This window comes from Typha latifolia, chromosome 5, assembly GCF_019914945.1.
Source record: "Typha latifolia isolate L0001 chromosome 5, TyphaL0001v2, whole genome shotgun sequence".
Taxonomy (NCBI): domain Eukaryota; kingdom Viridiplantae; phylum Streptophyta; class Magnoliopsida; order Poales; family Typhaceae; genus Typha; species Typha latifolia.
In genome coordinates this window covers 1765746-1783473 of record NC_133090.1, presented here as the reverse complement: position 1 = coordinate 1783473, position 17728 = coordinate 1765746, and the positions used below count along the sequence as shown (strand labels likewise).

Genomic DNA, 17728 nt, shown 5'->3' with positions numbered 1-17728 from the left:
ATTCACCATAACTATCCCATTATCAGTCAGCACGCAAGATGGTACTTCACAGCTTCTTTTTGGCTAAAGACAGACCACAGAATGGCAATGAGCGAATCCAGTCACTAAGTAATTAAGTGAGTGAGTAAATGGAGTTGCAGAGAGAGGCAGTAGAATCTTTCTCCTCATTAGCTCTGAATAAAGTTTCAGTTTGAACGATGGATATGAATAAGAGGAGATAACTTATCCAACAGTAAAATAACAAGATTAATAACGTAGGACAAGAAGTAATATCTCAGAGATATAGAACACTCATTTCTGCTTCTGATCATTAATCTTTTCCCAGAAGTAGATGTTCTTTCCTCCCCAACACTTCTATAAATTTCACTGCCACTTTGAGTGCATTAAGGGAAGCTAAGTCACTCAGACTTGTAGATGACCACTGTGCCTCTCCTCCTGCCAGATCGGATACCCCACGGAATACAATCACAGGTACAGCAGGAGATATCGCCGTCTGTTTGACCAACAACAGAATTACTGAATCAGGAAGAGAGCCAATTTAATCAGAGAATGAAAATTTTAGTTAAAGCCTACGAATATAGGCCGCCTTAAATTCAACCAGTCACTGCATATCGCATGTAAATATGACTGATATCGAAAACCGACTCCAGAAAGCATTTTGCTGTCATATTATGTTCAATCTTCTTTTGCTTAAAGCAGTTGAAACATTTTCTAATCTAAGGTTCAAGAATTTGATTTACCATGATCACAGCTGCACTCTCCTCATCCACAGTTGATACGCCGAATTTTTTGAAGAGGAACTTCCTATATGCAGCATTGTCCAGAAACACATCTGCTGTCGAAGCTTTAAGGCCAAACACTACTTTGGGGGTGTTCGGCAGGCAATAAGTTTTGTTAGCACATCTTTCAAGTTCCACCTACAATCATATAATCTATGTAGTCAAGTAAGAGTTACATTTATATTCATCTCTGATTGAAGTAACTCATATTACACTTGAGTAATAGTTCAAAAGATCAGCAGAGCCAAAGTCTAGTTCACTTTGGCATGCACATATGAATAAAGATGGCCAACTATTACTGTCCACAATGAGATCAAGTGGAACCACGAAGTAACTTGCTGCAGCTAGAAAATAATCAGACTTTTTTCATCAGGGACAATATGTAGCAGCTGAACTTTTTTCTGTTGAATAAGAAAAATGAGAAGAAAAGAAAAAGTAGTTGATTTGAATTCTCAGACCTCAATTTTTTCAGCAATTTGGAACCATCTTGAGTTTACTGGAAGCCAGAACAACTCCTTCATAGGCTGGCCAATAGAGTATAGCTCCTCAGGCTTGAACTCGACTGTCGATAGCAAGTTCTTACCCTCTGCTGGTACATTGTACTCACCGAAACTTATCTCTTGATTTGATGATCCCTTTAGTGAGTTAAACTTCTGCGTTATGAGAACAGAACAAAGATATAAATATTAACACACCATTCATAGAAAAAATAAAAAATCCAAAATTTTGAATATATATATATATATATCGATTTCAGAGATCTGCTATAACAACTCCTACATAATGATGTTCGTCGATATATTTCATCTCCTAATCATGTTTGTTTGCTGTTGATAGTTCAAGGTTTTAAAATTTTTAAGCTTTGCATTGTCTAGACTACAATTTTTCAATGCTCAGAAAGAAAGCAACTCAACTATGGAATTCTTCTTCTTCATGATGCTAGGGGTTTTAAAAATTCTTGGATGGCTTTTCACAGATCCTTTTTTGATAAGCTGAATTGAAGATTCAGTAACATCTGTGCAGATAATTAAAATCATTTGTGAGCATGGAGATTTAGTACATTTATGACTGAGGTAAATAAGTTAATCCTCTCTTTTATTAGTACCAATCCAGGCTAAATTCTTTTTATCAGTAGAAAAATATGTTTGATGTCCATTTGCAAAACAACATCTACTAGTATGCAGATCTTACAAAAATGCAACTATTCAGAGAACCAGATGTCTAAACAAAAACCTTTCAGCAATAGTTAATCAGAAAGCAATTACCTTCCATGCCCAAGACCCTGTGAAGGCGGCGAACTTAGGGACACTAACATCACCAAAGGAAATTGAATCATTAGCACTTCCTGCTGTTCCAAAGTGAACTATTCCTCTGACACTGAAAACATCTAGGAGGATCTGAACTGTAATTCCTGCATTCAACTGGCACAGAAGAAACTATGATAAACTTACTTAATCCTTTAGACATGAGGATTTTAATTCGACGACGACGACAAAAAGAAACCGGGCTACATATATGTAATCATGCAAACAAAATTCCTTGTTTACCTCTAGATTTTCCTCTCTTAGATGTAGGTGATACTGATACCGAAAGACAAGCATTATATAACTTCACTGACTCAAATGGGTAATAATTGATCATACAAATTACTAACAGTAGATATTAATAACATATGTGTTTCCTTATTGCACGCTTGTTAGCCTTCAGTCTCTTCCGTTTTCACAAGCTATGGCATGTCTAACAAAATAGATTTTGGCATACTTTCATAAAAATGAAAACAATTAATGTACTATAAATGAGTAAGCTGGTGTTTGGTTGTCCAAAAGTGAAAGAGGAAAATAATCACTTCCAAAAACTTATCTACTTTAATATTTTTTTATACCTATTTTAATAGTAGCTTCATTTCTTCATTTTCACTTTTTTTTCTTTAAGATGATAGAGTCACTTCCTTAAAGTTAATTAGTTTATTGAATTTCACTTTCCAATACTAAACTTACTCTAAGAGAAACTTAGATTTTGATGATGTGAGAATATATTATTTGAAAAACTTATAGTGGAAAGAACTATGAATTAGTAGTATACCCTTCTTTGCCCCGACATCACGTAGACGACGTCAACTCCTCGAATGGTTCCAATATGAAATCGACGACCTAAGAAAAGGAAAAAAGTAGAACTTAATCATGATAAAACACACATCTTGGAGATATTTTTTTTTTCATTTTGCACATGGTATAATAGAAATAATTATATTATTTTTGAAATAAAAAAAATAAATATTTAAAATACCCCTCATTTTACTCCAAAATATGGTTCTTTTTAATTTTTATCTTAATCTTAAACAAATTTCTTAAGGCTATTAAGGTCATTTTACAACTAATGTTAATTTAATTCATTTGTACGGTAATTGCCCATTAATCAAGGTGTTTTTGAGAAATTAAAAGCAAAAGGAATGCTAAATATCCATATAATAGGGTGCTTTTTGATAAATGTTTTGAAAAAAATAAGAATTTTTACAAATCACATCCTATATTTTATTTTTTTTGTGATGGAGGAGTTAGGTGAGAAAAATAGTGGATAAATATAGAAAATAAAAGAGAATGGTAAGGGTATTTTAATAATTAGTTAGCATTAGTTAGTTAAAATATTGAATATAAATCACAAAATAGGTAAAATTTAAAGTTTGCTTCGTAAAATTTCAAAAGAAAATATATATATATAAAGAGTGAGAGTAAAATGAAAATGAAAAGATCCAATTAAGGTACGGGCCCAAGCCCAGGGGCATAGTTGATATTTTCCACACTTTCGCTTCGGAGTCACCGAATCACGAGGCAACGAGATCTTTGTGGACATACCGTAGAGGTCTACGTAGGGTTGGAAATTCGCGGGGACGAAGCAACCGGATGATTCGACGGCGTCGGCTTCGGCGGAGTAGGCCATCACGAGGCCGAGGAACGGCCCAAGCTCGTTGATCTGGTCGACCACGGAGCGAAGCGGGTGTGTCGACGGGAGACCGGAGGAACACCGAAAGAAGAAGAAGAAGAGGAGGAGGAGGAGACACGACATCCGTCCGATGGAAGGTTTGGATTCCATGGCCATTGTTAGAGCTTCGATTGCAGGAGAAGAATGGAAATATTTCTGGGATTGATTTGAAGGGTGTGATTTAGGAGTTGCCGAGTAGGTGAGACTGGCTTTGTGGATCACGTGTTTAAATGTTCTCCAAATTAATTAATTCCTTTACTTCTTGTTTCAGGATCTCCGGACCTAGGGCTAATTTTTTTTTTTAATTTTTTTCTTTTTCCTAAGGTCCTAATCCAAACGCGAACAACGCGAAACTGTGAAAGAAAACTTCCACTTGTCCCATATTTTATCCTGATTTTGGACTTTCATATTATATATTCACTTGTTCAAATTTATGAAGAGAAGTGAATAAAAATTATTTTAAAGTAGCTAGCTACTATGACAATAAAAAATAAAGAAAAATGAGTGTAGTAACATATTGATTGTTTGAAAAATATTAGTAGGCTATATTCGTACATAAGTGCCAAACTTCTCGTGGTTAAGCTCAAAAAGAGTTACAGATTTTTGTAAGTAAATTAATCTATGCAAATTAACTCATACACACCCTTAACTTCTCGTGAGTCGAATCCAAAATTACTAGTTAATCACAGAATTAGTTCATTCCATTCATACATTTTTTTTTATCTTCTGTCTGCATTTGATTGAAAGTACAACACTGTTTTGGTTTTACTAGGTACTCAAATAATATCTTTTTTTCGTATGCAAAACGATTATTGTATCTTAAGATATCGACGCCCATTGTTCCATAAACAAATGATGTAAGTTGAATTTGTCTTAAAGAAATAGTGAGACTACACAGAATTCTACATTTTGTAGTCTGTTATTTTTTTTTTAATTTATGTACTTATTTTGAATCAGATTTTAGATTATTACCACCAACAAAATATAGGGGTCGAATTATGAATATATCATACGATACAGTGTAAATTTTGATAAATTTTTTTTGGGGGGGCTTTTAGTTTATATATATATATATATATATTTATTTAAATCTAATCTAAGAAAGCAAAATAAGCATAAGAAATAAAAGTGGAATTTCCCTTTTCCTTTTTGCTTTGGCCGACCGTGGCTTTTGGCAGGGAGCTTTGTAAGTTTATCCTGTCTCCGGGCAGTCGGAGTGGGTGGTGGTACGGGGAAAGCCCGACCTGACCGGACTGCCCGGTCAGAGGCAACAGCGGCTAGCCCAGTCAGCTCAAGAGGCGACCAATCATAGACTAATGGAGTGCCAAATCATTTCCTAGTCTCCTCGTAATTCGTGCTCCTTTCTCCTTGGAACGCGTGAGAAAGAAAGTAATATAAAAAAACAGCCAATCAAATGGCGCCACGTATATATAAGTCATATTTTGGAATTAATAAAACTATAATGTGTCATCATTATAAGTATAGCAAATGCTTTTTATTGAATGCATGCAACTTATTATCGTGGGATCTATTTCTCTTCATTAATAATAAAGAGCATATACTTACGTGGAAGGTTAAAGTTTTTGAACTTGGTTATATTTTTTATAACTACATATTAAAATCTAAAGTACTTAATAGCTAGATACAGTTATTGTATAATATGAAAGAAAAAAAGTATATTTATCCTATTAACTACAAGCCATTATCTTAGAAAAAAATGATGATGACTTTCATGCTTAATGTTTTTATGCTCCTTTCCTGCAGCATATTTATCTAAAGACTAATCACTGTTAACATTCTAGGAAAGTTCTTGTACTATTAGGCATCCCATGTTGTTAACCTTGGACCTTAATAAAGTAGTTAATCCAAGTCAATCCATTGACCAAAGAGAACCTAAGAAGATTGCCCAAGGCTAGCTCAAAAGGAAGAGGGTTGGGGGTGGTGGGGGGCCATGGCCCATGAGAGAGATGGATGTTTAAAAGGCAACCAAAATAAATGAGCACTGCTCTCTAGGGAGCTCATGGGGAAGAGGCAAAGAGCTCTCCGGAGCAGTGAAATGAAACCAAGGTGTTAAAAAAGAGAGGTGTCACCTCACTTTGGCCCCCATCACACTCTTCTGACACACACCTAAGACCAAGAGAGAAAGAGAGAAAGAGAGAAAGAGGGGAAGAGAGAAAGAGAGAGAGAGGAGTACTACTGTTACCTGTAGCCTTGTCCTCTCTATGTTTCTTGTTGAGAAGAGAAGAGCCTACCTAGCATTTGGGACCTTAAAACATTGACGCAGACATCAATCTATCTATATATCATCATGGGCTAATCATTCATGCATGTGTAATAGCTTAGGGATATCGGAAGGAGAGATGAGGTGAGGAAAAGTTTCTTACACACTCTTTGATGTCAGTCTGGAAAGGGAGAAAGGAGAAAGGAGTAAAAATAAAAATCAAAATAAAGGGGAAAAAAAAAGAAGAAAAGGGAAAGAGGTTTGTTCTCATTTTGCTGCTGCAAACTTTAAAGCTAACAACAGTTGGTATGCCAAAGCTTCTGAAAAAAAAAGTGCTCTTTTATCACTCATCTGTCTTAAAAGGAGATTGTCTAGGAAATATTTTAGGCTTTCTTTTTAAACTTTTATTTTTAGGTGGTGAAAACAATGAAGGTGTGTTTGGTTGTACTTCTAGATTAACTAAGGTCAGTCTAATTCTGAAATAAGTATCGTTTAAATGCTCTTGACTTGACTGAGAGTAAGAACAGTAGGATATAATGCATGTATCTAATGCTAACATTAGTATCCATGGGTAATTTACGATGTGCTAATGACTTTGGCCAATCGATTAATGTTAATTAATGTTCTAAATGGGAAACACAAAAGCCATCTAATCCGTTTGATACTTTTATAGACGATTTTAAATTCCTCTATATAAATTTATATATATATATATATATATATGTATGTATATATTGCATATGTGTTCTTTTTGCCTCTGACATCAATGTAACATTTTCTAACCCCTTTTTTTTAAAAAAGAAAAGAAACCTTTTGTAATCACAATGGTTAATCTTTAGTTAAAAAAAAAACCTTTTTGTTAGAAAAAAAAAAAGTGTAGTTTTTGGCAAAAATACTACTCGAGAATAACTCATCCCTAGCTGATACCTTAAAATCGGATAACTCGGGATAAATCGAGGGAGGAAATAGCAATGAAGGAGATAAAGTTACTTTATCCCTTTTTAAGCCATGCAGTGTAATACGTTCAACGAAGTGAATAAAGAATTGCACACGAATCCAAGAAATGCCAGTTTCTACTTAATTTCTACTAGTATTTTCTATTTCATACTCTGTTTTCAGTTTATTTTTACTTTATTTTATTCTTTATTCTTCTCTCAGGCAAGTTGTTCTTTAAAATGAAGGAGATATTTAAAGATCTCAAATTTATAAGATATTGCATTCTAAAACTCTCGCTACAGGCCAACGCGATAAAGAAAGAGAGCTATATATATATTTATATATGTGTACAAAAAATTTGATGTGTCTATGAACCAGACGACCATATATTGACCATATATAGAGATTAATTGTCCAGGCTAATTAGATAATGTTAGGATAGCTAAATAATTCTTTTATCCTATGATATTAGACATATAAGCTCTTTTTATTTTTTGAAAGAAGCTTTAAAGCAACTCTTATGCACATGCATGCATGAGAATAAATGCAACTGGCCTTTGGTGCTTTGTGGCAGTAAAAGTTAAACTCTCTCGTTCCATTCTTTTGCACTCTGATTTCTGAACAAGAGCATAAACTTACTCTCTCTCTCTTTCTCTCTCTCTCTCTAGATTGAAAGATATGCTCTCATACACATTCAAACACATCCTCACTCACTTTTCCTTGCCTTTTGCCTTTCAAGTATTACCTTGTCTCTCTATTTTCTCCCTTTTTACTAACCTTTAGAGCAAATTTGATTGTCGTGATCATCGATCGGTAAGTGATTAGTTTAGATCAGATGTGGCCTTCCCAGTGTAAACTCGAGGTTCGGCTTGCTCGGCTTCGATGTCTCAGATAGGCATGTTGAGCTCATATCAGAATTCTCCAAGCTTTTCAATTGCAATTCCTGCCAAGAGAGAGGCATATTTGATAGTTTTATGGATAATGCAGTACTTGTTGGGGAGGGGGGAGAGAGAGAGAGAGAGAGAGGAAGTGAAGTAGTAACCTTGAAACTTTGCTTGTTCTCAATGTTGGAATCACATGGTAATCCATAACACCAGCTTTCCCTGCTGCATAACCATCAGAGACAATCTACCTAAGATAAGTACTTCATGCACTAAAATGAGAAGACAATATTTTATTAGTAGCTCATTATATATATAGATTAATCTCATTTTAATGAAGTATATCAACTTATCATAAGTTTTTTTTCATATAAGGGTGTCCTTTTAGCAAATGGGCCTCTATCTTTTATCTTTTGAATGAGAGAGAGAGAGAGAGAGAGAGAGAGAGAGAGAGAGAGAGAGAGAGAGAGAGAGAGAGAGAGAGCGAGAGACTTTTGGCAGAGGCTTTAAACTACTGAAAAGGATCATTGCACCATGATGGAGATTCAAATGTTCACCTGACCCTAGACAAATGGAACAAAGCTATGATCCCTGCCCCTTGATATCTATGGTAAGAGGGGAAGGTGGGAGACAGAGGCTTTTCTTTGTACATTTAAAGTGTCCATGAATATGACAGGATTATTGACCTAGGGAATGGCACACACACCTTGTGAGATCTATCTAATGTACTCTATGGCCCAAATGATCTAGCTCACTAAACAAGCACCTATCATCATTTACCTTCTGAAGTTTAATCTATTAACCCATTTAATTAATACCTATTCCGTGCTTTACTTAAGAAACCAAAAGCTTCAATAATGGATATATAAAAGGTGCTGCTAAATATAAGAAAAATAATGATAGTAGGTGAGGGTCTTTAATATGGCTTTATCAGCTTATTTTTGTCTGCCCCTCTTATTCACTATCAGGCCTAAGGAATCAGTAAGTAGAAATTCATTATATCCCTAGTTTGGTTGAAATTTAATAGACATTTTCTTGCAAGCTCTTATATCCAGATTTGATTGATAACTGCATTGATATATACTCCAACTGCAGACATTAGTTCAGAGAACACTATATACCTAACAGAGTTCTATTTAGTTGAATAGGTCTTGTACTGCAGAAAGATTATGACACTGTAACTACTCATATTTCACTACTACAATAGTTCTAACACCTTGAGGAGTTGCTCCATAAGCCACTGTGATTGCTGCCTTGCTGTGTAGCTAACCTTCCATGTTGAGTTGATGATTCTGATCTGCGGAAGTTATTAATGTCGATCAGATTGTCGTCAGAAACTTCAATCGTCGATGCGCTCTCGATTCCATCTGATTGCCCTAGCAAATAAGTACAAGAACTCATCAATTAAGTTAGAGGATAAATTTAATAGAAAATAATGAGATCAGATCAATGATTTTGATCAGTCATACCTGAAGAAACTGTAGGCTTGTCGGTACTTTTGACGGTCCGATACATCTGTAACCATACACGCAATTAATGATCAGTTCAGCATTAGATTCTGTAGAATTAACACATTAAAAGCAAGAGAAATTTGGACAAAATAAGTAGTTTCTACTAAGTTTTGATACTAGATAATGCATTTATCTAGTCCATTTGTCCCGTAGAAGTGTAGGATTTTTAGCGTTTTAATAAGACATGCATTTGTAAGTTCATTAAACAGTTCATGTTTAATTAGGCAAGCATTACACTTAGTATTTCAGTACTTGTTCTCTGATTTTTTTTTTTTCCTTAAAGTTGATTGCAAGTAGCTAGTCAGAATGGTCTCTGCTGACACAGTGTTCATCTTTACCTTTTCTTTTGGTATCTTTCTTTCTGCTTCATGCAAAAGCTGTTACCATACTTGCCAACCCACATAGAAGAGAGAGAGAGAGAGAGAGAGAGAGAGAGAGAGTAAGCTGGAAGGTGGTGAAAGAAACAGTGCAAGAAAAGAACAAGTTCTCTGATCTAAATCCAGCTAATGCTTTTCTTCAATATCTAGGACAATACCAATACAAACAATAGATTCTAGTACTTTGAGAAGAGATTCCACATTCCAAAGTTGTGAACTCCAGAAGAATAAGAACCAGAAAAGAAAACTAGTAAATTATAACTAATGCAAAGATGAGCAAATGAAAAGGAGATCTAAAATGTTGCCAACATTTGAGGTAGTAAGGAGTTAAATTAGGAGGTGCTTCACCTGCAAGTGTGATTTCACATGAGCCAAGGTGAGGTCTTTTACATCCATGAGCTCAAGAACTGATTTTGGAGTGGCCCCTAGAAGTGCATAAATTAAGGTGAGATCACTCCAACCATCTCAATTGCCCCTAAACCAAATGAATTAAAAAAAAAAAAAGAAGATGTGTTCATAAAATTAAGATGAAAAGTTTGAGAAGTAGATCATACTCTCGTGACCTCCCAAGAGCTCCACCGCATGAACGAACCGCGCGTGAAGCGTCGTCGTCCACCGCATCCGTGGCGCTCTCGCGCTCCGCTTCGCGGGGTACCTCGACATGAACTTTGATCTCGACAATCCTTCCAAAGGCGAGAACTTGGAAGGAGAGTGGAATAGTACTTGTTGCTGCTGCTGCTGGCGATGATGATGATGATGTGGGAGTAAAGGAATAGAAGGTGGATGTTGGTATACAGGAACTCCCTTAATTGGCCTCAGCAAGCCAAGGTCTTTCTTGTACCCTTGAGGTAGTAATGGAGAGGGGTGGTGGTGAAAGTGGAGGTGGTGGTGGTGGTGGTGGTAAGGATGGAGATGGAGATTGCAGTCTGTGGCACTTGGGTTTGCTAAGGAGAGCTCAAAAGAGGTGTCTTTGCTAATCTTGGCCATGGAAGAGGAGTCTAGCTCTCTCCTCCAAAAGCCCAAGTCTATGTTCTCATCTGGCTTCCTCCAAGTTGATGTGGGAGAAGTGCTTGGGGGTCTAATTTGCAGGGATAGATCTGGTTGTGCTGGAAAAAGTTCCATTTTTTTTTTCCTTTTGTTTTTTTGCTTTTGAATCTCTTCTTCCTCTCCCTTGCTTGCTCTCTAGATCTTGGTAGTCCCTTTGCTGTGGAGGAGATGAGTGCAGTTTTGGCTTGGTGTAAGAGGAGTGAGGGGGGGGGCTCTCTTGAGGTAGGTGAGATGTAATCTGACTCTTGAGTTTGGAACAAAGGGAGGGTAATGTATGAGATGCCTTGGATCAAAGGAGTTGTATTTAGTAGTAACATGGAGGGCAAATTATAGAGGTGGTAAACAACAACAACAACTATTGTATGGAGTGAAAAGGTTGTCCCTTGGTTTTTGTGAGTACAATGTGGCCAGAGAGAGAGAGAGAGAGAGAGAGAATAATCTTTTGGTTGGTGGTATCTGTATTAGTTAGGAACTCTTAATTGCATTCAACTTTGGTTTTTGTTTAAAAAATGTATTATATATAATTAATTTATTACCTAGTAATTTAAGTTTTGAGTTATCTAATATGTAGCTGAGTCTGTTTCTCTAAAGGTCATAAATTTAAATTCCAATAGTCTGCTTTTCTTTTCCACTATATATTTTTTAGTATTGCAATATGATCCATTATTAAAGGTACCATATATGTGTTAGTTAGGAACTCTTAATTGTACTTGGCTTTGATTTTTTAAATATATTTTATGTGTCTATCTATTACCTAATAATTAAATTTCTGAGTTATCTAACATGATAATGGTCCTTTTTCCTAGGCGTCCTAAGTTTAAATTTCTTCAGCCTACTTTTATTCACTAGTTTTTAGTATTACAAGTTAAAGGTATATATACTGGCTTATTATTTAACAACTTATGATTTTAGGTCAACTAATTGTCTAAATCCTATTAAACCACATCCATGGAATCATTTAATTAGGTCCAGTTCCTTTCACTTACTATGTTTATAGTTACTCTTTCTCAATTTCCAGAGGATATAAAAGAAGAAGAAAAGGGGCCAAATTCCACTCTTTTCAACATATTCTAATTACCATTTACTTAGTCATATCATCCAAATTAGTAAGTTTCAATCTCAAGATAGTTTATAGACTTCTAGTATTTCAAACTACAGAATATGCAAGGCCATGCTGAGCTCATACAGAGATAAGTATAATAGAGCTTTCTTTATAGGTAAATCATGACATCCTACATTAATGAAGATAACATCTCATATAATTTAGAAGCTTGACTTTTCTAAGCAGTGAGCCCAAATTTAGTTCATCAAATGGGAAAAAGAGTTCTTAAAGTTAGTCTTAAATGGAGTGTAAAACTTCACATTTCACATGTGTCATTTAAATAGTTAGCATCAACAATATTATATATGTAAGGTCTAAGATCTTGTTGCATATTAGTTAATTTGGAAGGCAAGAATTGAATGAGATAGTACAATAATAGAACAAATCATCAGAAAAGGTCTTTAGAAAGTTCAATTAACTTTAAAGAGAAACCTAAAATTAATTAAATAAAATGTCTCTATTTCTTCTAGTATTATCCAGATGATGTAATAGCAATGAATGACATCAAAATTGTCCTACCATCTCAATATATACAATTTTCTCAATGAACAAGGCAACTGTTGATTCATTTAATGTGTGGGACCTCCACATGAGGAGCCCTAATCCAAGGGGGAATCCTAGCCTTATAAGTTTTTAGTCTCCTAATTGAATTGGTAGATAGAGAAAGGTACTAAAGCCTTGTACTACAAGAAAAGAGGAGGAGAAAAGACATGAGAATGGAAAGAGAAGAAAAAGAACATAAAGAGAGAGAGAGAGAGAGAAGTGGGAATTGAGGTATTCCTTCTTTACTTGTTCTTAAATGATATATTGCTGATTTGATTTATTTCTTCATTTCAGCTTTAATTTAGGGATCCTAATTATTATGATAATATCATAGTTTCTAGAACATTGAATGACAATATGAAAAATAAGAGGTTTTTTTTTCACTTGAATTAAGTTCTTTGTCCTAAGCGTATGGATAGACGTGCCATTAGATTCGATGATTTTGAAATTCAATATGAAAGAATCATAACACTAAAACGGGCAATTGACAAAATCAGTTTGTGCCGAATCTCAATCTTAATAAATTTGAGGGATAATAAGTGAGTATTTTGCATGTAGAAAGGAAGACATAGAGCTTTAAATGTCATCCAAAAGGTGTTTGGCTGAGTAGACGCTATATATGAATGGCCCTTGTTCCATGAGTTCATAGAGTCACCTTATTAAACGCATAGTCAAATAGGGTAGCTTGGAAGGAATAAGTTTAATTCTCCATTCTCTATAAGACTATAACCTACCTTATCTCCACCACACCTATTTCTCTCTCTATGTTTTTTTTAAAAAAAAAAGAAAAGAAAAGAAAAAGTTACAAATATTTTCCATCTCTAATATTTCAAATTGCAAAGGCTCTTGATTCCACCAGTGACACATCCATGAGGTCTGCAAGTGGATCCCAATGGAGAAAACCAAACTAAATATTAATTGCTAGCAAGAAAGGCAATAGATCTACACATATATATATATATATATATATATAAATACACTCTAGTCTTCCATAGAATTAATGGCACAACATTGGAAGTCTAGACTTTGTGTGTGTTTTTGTGCTCTTGCTAGAATAGTTTAATGGCAATGTCCTCAAGACATCAAGAAGAGATCAGACAAAGTGTATGTCTTTGTCTTTTACACACATAAATAATAGGCTCAAGATTAATGCCATGAAAGAGGGAGAGGGGGAGGGGGAATAGAATAAGGGATCAATTAATGTCAACCTTCCATTGGGAGGGGAGAATTAGGGTTTAATAATTTGATATGGTGCTTGTATAGGAGAGTTTAACAAGAGTGGTGGCATTTGACTAGCCTTAGATGGAGTGGAAGCCATTCAATGTGCTATGCTTCCCTAGACCATGTCTTTGGTGAGACCCAAGAAGGAATCTTGATCTAATGCATTGGCAATACTTTACTTCTTTTTTTTATAAAAAAAACATAAAAAAAAATAATAAATAAAATAAAATAGGAAGATGAGAAGAAGTAGAGGAGTTAGGGTTTGCTTTGGTTTGACCATGATTTTGTTAATTTACCCAAGGAATGCTATGAATCTTGGCCCCTCATTAAGTGTACCCTCTTGAAAAAATAGTCCACAAACATGGAACATCTAATCATGCACTCTTTGAAACCTTGCATATTATTACCAAGAAATTGACTACCAAAAGAAATTATCAATTAAGTGATTATATAATAAAATGTGTGACATATATATATATATATATATATATTGTTGGTCTGTTATTTAATACGTAAATTTTTTTTATTTAGATATCTAAATGCAGTTAACAAGATCTAATGCAATCGATCATAAGCAGTTGCATTGAGATTCGTGCGTATAGAGAATTAGCGGGCCTTTTCTCATGGGCCATGTACTTCACTCCAGAGAGAGGTCCATTTAGTTATGGCCCAAAGATAAAATGCGTGGCCTCATAATTGGGCCTTCTCATTGTTAAGCACTACTTTAGCAACCAATTATAGGCTGCCAAGCACTCCTTCCGTACGAAATTCCTGCATTTTGGGTTGCAAAATTTTTTTAGTGATCAATATAAAGACACTTAGGTTTCACTAAGCTTTAGCTAGTATACTAAATCGTCTAGTGTGAGTATTTGAATTATTGCTTCAAACTGAACATCACCGAGACTTACTCCAAATCGTCGTATTATTGAGCTGCTCCTTTAAACAAATCGTATTGTCGGGCTCTCAATCAAGCCGAGATATTGAGCTAAGTCACTAAATAATTTTTTTCTATAATAATTGTTTTGAGTTGTAGTCGATCTTATGATCTCCTTAGCAGGGCTACGTACTTATTTGATTTTTAATATATATCTAAAAAAATAAAAATTGACAACGAATGCCCAATTAAATCAATATTTTTTGTTTCACATATCTATTTTTCTCTTCTCCGAATAAGAACCTAAAATTATTCTTTTTCGTCCATTTCCAGTTCACAATTTGTTGATGGCTAGGTATATATGGAAACAAATCTATTATGCCTCAATTCCACGCATGCTATTTTTATACATCTCCCTTTGACCATGTTCATGGCCATGAGTCATCTCACCTCCTCTCACCTTCCTCTCCTCACCTCCCATTCCTCCCTTTTACCGTTATAAACCCAAAAGGAAAACGAGAAGATCTCTTCCCTTTCCGCTCTCCTTTCCCCTCCACTAGAAAGAAAAAATAAAAGAAGAAGAAGAAAAAGAAAGGAGAGGGAAAGAAGAAGAAAAGAAAAGGTGGCCAGAAATGGCTCATCGGATTCTAACCATCATCGGAATCATCAGTATCATATCATATGCGACGGCCGCCAACGTGACGACTCTCTCCTTCAAAGATGCCTACGAGCCGCTCTTCGGCCACGGTAACATCGTTCGCTCGGCTGACGATCGTAACGTCCGTCTCATCCTCGATCAATCCACCGGTAAATTCATATCATTAATGTTTTTTTTAAAGTATATATATTTAAGAAAATAATCTTTGGACAAAAAATAAAAAATATAGGGTCTGGGTTTATATCTTCGGATATGTACAACCATGGCTTCTTCAGTGCATCGATCAAGCTGCCATCTGATTACACTGCAGGCATCGTTGTGGCCTTCTACGTGAGTTAACTCAATCCAAACATTTATTTATTTTTTTAGATCTTTAATTCTATAAAATTATGGTAGTTTGTTTGTATTACTCCGCAAATTGCGGCGAAGCCTCCTCACGTAGTTACATCTCTGTAGTTTGTTTGGTGGAGTCGTCAATTGCGCAATGAATTTGGGGCCAATTCTACGAGATTAATTGGATTGAAACGTTCATTAATCCCCTACTTAAATAGTATATTTTAAGGGATTAATATATTGATTAATAGATATAAAAAATATATAATTTTTTTCTTCTCTTTTTTGCATTCATTCAGACGTCGAACAACGATGTGTTTGCAAAGACACACGACGAGCTCGACTTTGAGTTCTTAGGGAACATCCGGGGAAAGGAGTGGAGGGTGCAGACGAACGTCTACGGCAACGGCAGCACCAGCCGCGGCCGCGAGGAGCGATACTTCCTCCCTTTCGATCCCACCGCCGGCTTTCACCGCTACTCCATCCTCTGGACTGCTCATAATATCATGTACGTATGTATATATATACATATATATATATATATATATATATATATATATATATATATATATATATATATATATATATATATCTAAACATCTTAACCTTAATAATTATTTTTGCATGCATGCATGCTTAATATTCTTCTTTATATTTGTAATTTTATACTTATTATCGTCAACACCCCATGTAGTCTCTATCCTATCGGTATATGAGTATATCTTATCGTTAATGGCCATAATATTTTTTTAAGAACAAAAGTGGGTGGGTGGGTAAAACGCTAATCCTATGTCGCTCTCCATCTCAAATTCAGCTTCTACATTGATGACACTCCGATCCGGGAGGTTCGCCGGTGCGACGGCATGGGCGGCGACTACCCATCCAAGCCGATGTCTCTCTACGCTACCATCTGGGACGCCTCCACCTGGGCCACCGCCGGTGGCCGGTACAAGGTTAACTACAAGTACGGCCCCTTCGCCTCCGAGTTCGCCGACCTCGCCCTCCTCGGCTGCCGCGTCGACCCGATCCAGATGATCCCCTCCGCCGCCGCCAACTGCACCTCCTCCTACGCCGAGCTGGCCGCCACTGGCTTAGCCGTCATGACCCCGGAGAAGCGGCAAGCAATGCGCCGGTACCGGGAGCGGTACATGAGCTACTCAGCTTGCTACGACGAGCTCCGGTACCCATCCGGGCTGCCGGAGTGCGACATTATCGAGTCGGAAAAGAGGCGGTTCAAGGAGACTGGGCATCTGAGGTACGGTGGCCGCCACCGCCGCCACCGCGCAAAGGACCGGGCTAGGGATCCGATGAGGTTGAAGTCGGATAAGCAGGCGGACATGTGAGGAGTGGAATTAATTAAATTATATATATGGACTTACGTGAGAAGTGTATGTTTGTGTTCCTGTATGTAACTTTGTATCGTTGTTATGAGAAGTTGTTATACATATATATTTATACGAGGGTTTCTTCCGTTTAATCGAATTAATTCTTTATTAATTAATTTGATGAAGATCTAACGGATAAGATCTTTAAGGGTATAATAGGAATGAAAGATATTATCGGTTTAGCAGGTAATTTTTTTTAGATATATAATCTTGCACATTATTTTTTAACAATTATATTATCTTAATATTTTATTAAATAAAAGACATATATATCATTAACTGAGAGTAATGTATATATATTAAAATAAGGGTATTGATGTCTTTTATAATTAACTTGATGATATTTTAATTACATTTTATCTTTTTAATTATTTTTAATTATTTACATATATCTCCCATTAGTTTAAGATTAATTTAAATTAAATTTTAATAGATAGAGATAGAGAATTATATTTAAATTAAAGTTTATCTCCAAATAATCAAATTTAAAATATTTAATATTAAATGATATCTCCTATAATTAAGGCATAATTATATTTAAGAAAGAAATCTTAACGGAAAAAACGTGTAGAGCGCTTCTTCCGTACTTATGAATCACTTTGATGAAGATTTAATGGTTAAGATCTTCAAGGGTATAACAAGAAAATTGGAAAGTTAGGCACACGTAATTAATCTTCTTAATTGATATACTCTTTTTCTTATGTAATGTGGTTTTGGAACCGGTACGGAGAAACCGGTACCGGGTATGAAAACTGGCTATTATAGTCGTTGGATTAAGATTATAATTTTTAAAGGTGCATTGAAGTATGGATAGATATGATTAATTTTCTTTTCACCCCTATGTAATTCAGTAATTATAACACATGCTAGCTATATATAAG

At 35.5% G+C, this 17728-nt stretch overlaps 3 protein-coding genes across 4 annotated transcripts; 1 reads left to right on the top strand and 2 right to left on the bottom strand.

The window, feature by feature from the left end:
* Window positions 1-134: 134 nt before the first annotated feature.
* Window positions 135-4015, bottom strand: LOC140788156 (bark storage protein A-like). The gene is made up of 6 exons (XM_073137295.1): window positions 3632-4015; window positions 2862-2929; window positions 2045-2200; window positions 1238-1432; window positions 741-917; window positions 135-493 (listed from the first exon to the last, which is right to left on the bottom strand). The coding sequence occupies exons 1-6, from the start codon at window positions 3873-3875 to the stop codon at window positions 311-313; spliced, it is 1023 nt and encodes a 340-aa protein (XP_072993396.1). The 5' UTR covers window positions 3876-4015; the 3' UTR covers window positions 135-310.
* A 3464-nt stretch (window positions 4016-7479) lies between these two features.
* On the bottom strand, window positions 7480-11060 carry LOC140788104 (probable transcription factor KAN2). Of its 2 annotated transcripts, none has more exons than XM_073137230.1 (6): window positions 10239-11060; window positions 10033-10109; window positions 9266-9311; window positions 9013-9172; window positions 7958-8021; window positions 7480-7858 (listed from the first exon to the last, which is right to left on the bottom strand). In XM_073137230.1, the coding sequence occupies exons 1-6, from the start codon at window positions 10804-10806 to the stop codon at window positions 7742-7744; spliced, it is 1032 nt and encodes a 343-aa protein (XP_072993331.1). In that variant the 5' UTR covers window positions 10807-11060; the 3' UTR covers window positions 7480-7741. The 2 variants fall into 2 exon arrangements, with proteins under 2 accessions (XP_072993331.1, XP_072993332.1); XM_073137231.1 differs by having other exon boundaries at window positions 7958-8018.
* A 3933-nt stretch (window positions 11061-14993) lies between these two features.
* LOC140789261 (probable xyloglucan endotransglucosylase/hydrolase protein 30) lies at window positions 14994-16939 on the top strand. Its single transcript, XM_073138887.1, has 4 exons — window positions 14994-15278; window positions 15359-15459; window positions 15762-15970; window positions 16277-16939. Exons 1-4 carry the CDS (start codon window positions 15104-15106, stop codon window positions 16803-16805), a joined length of 1014 nt encoding a protein of 337 aa, XP_072994988.1. The 5' UTR covers window positions 14994-15103; the 3' UTR covers window positions 16806-16939.
* Window positions 16940-17728: the final 789 nt, after the last annotated feature.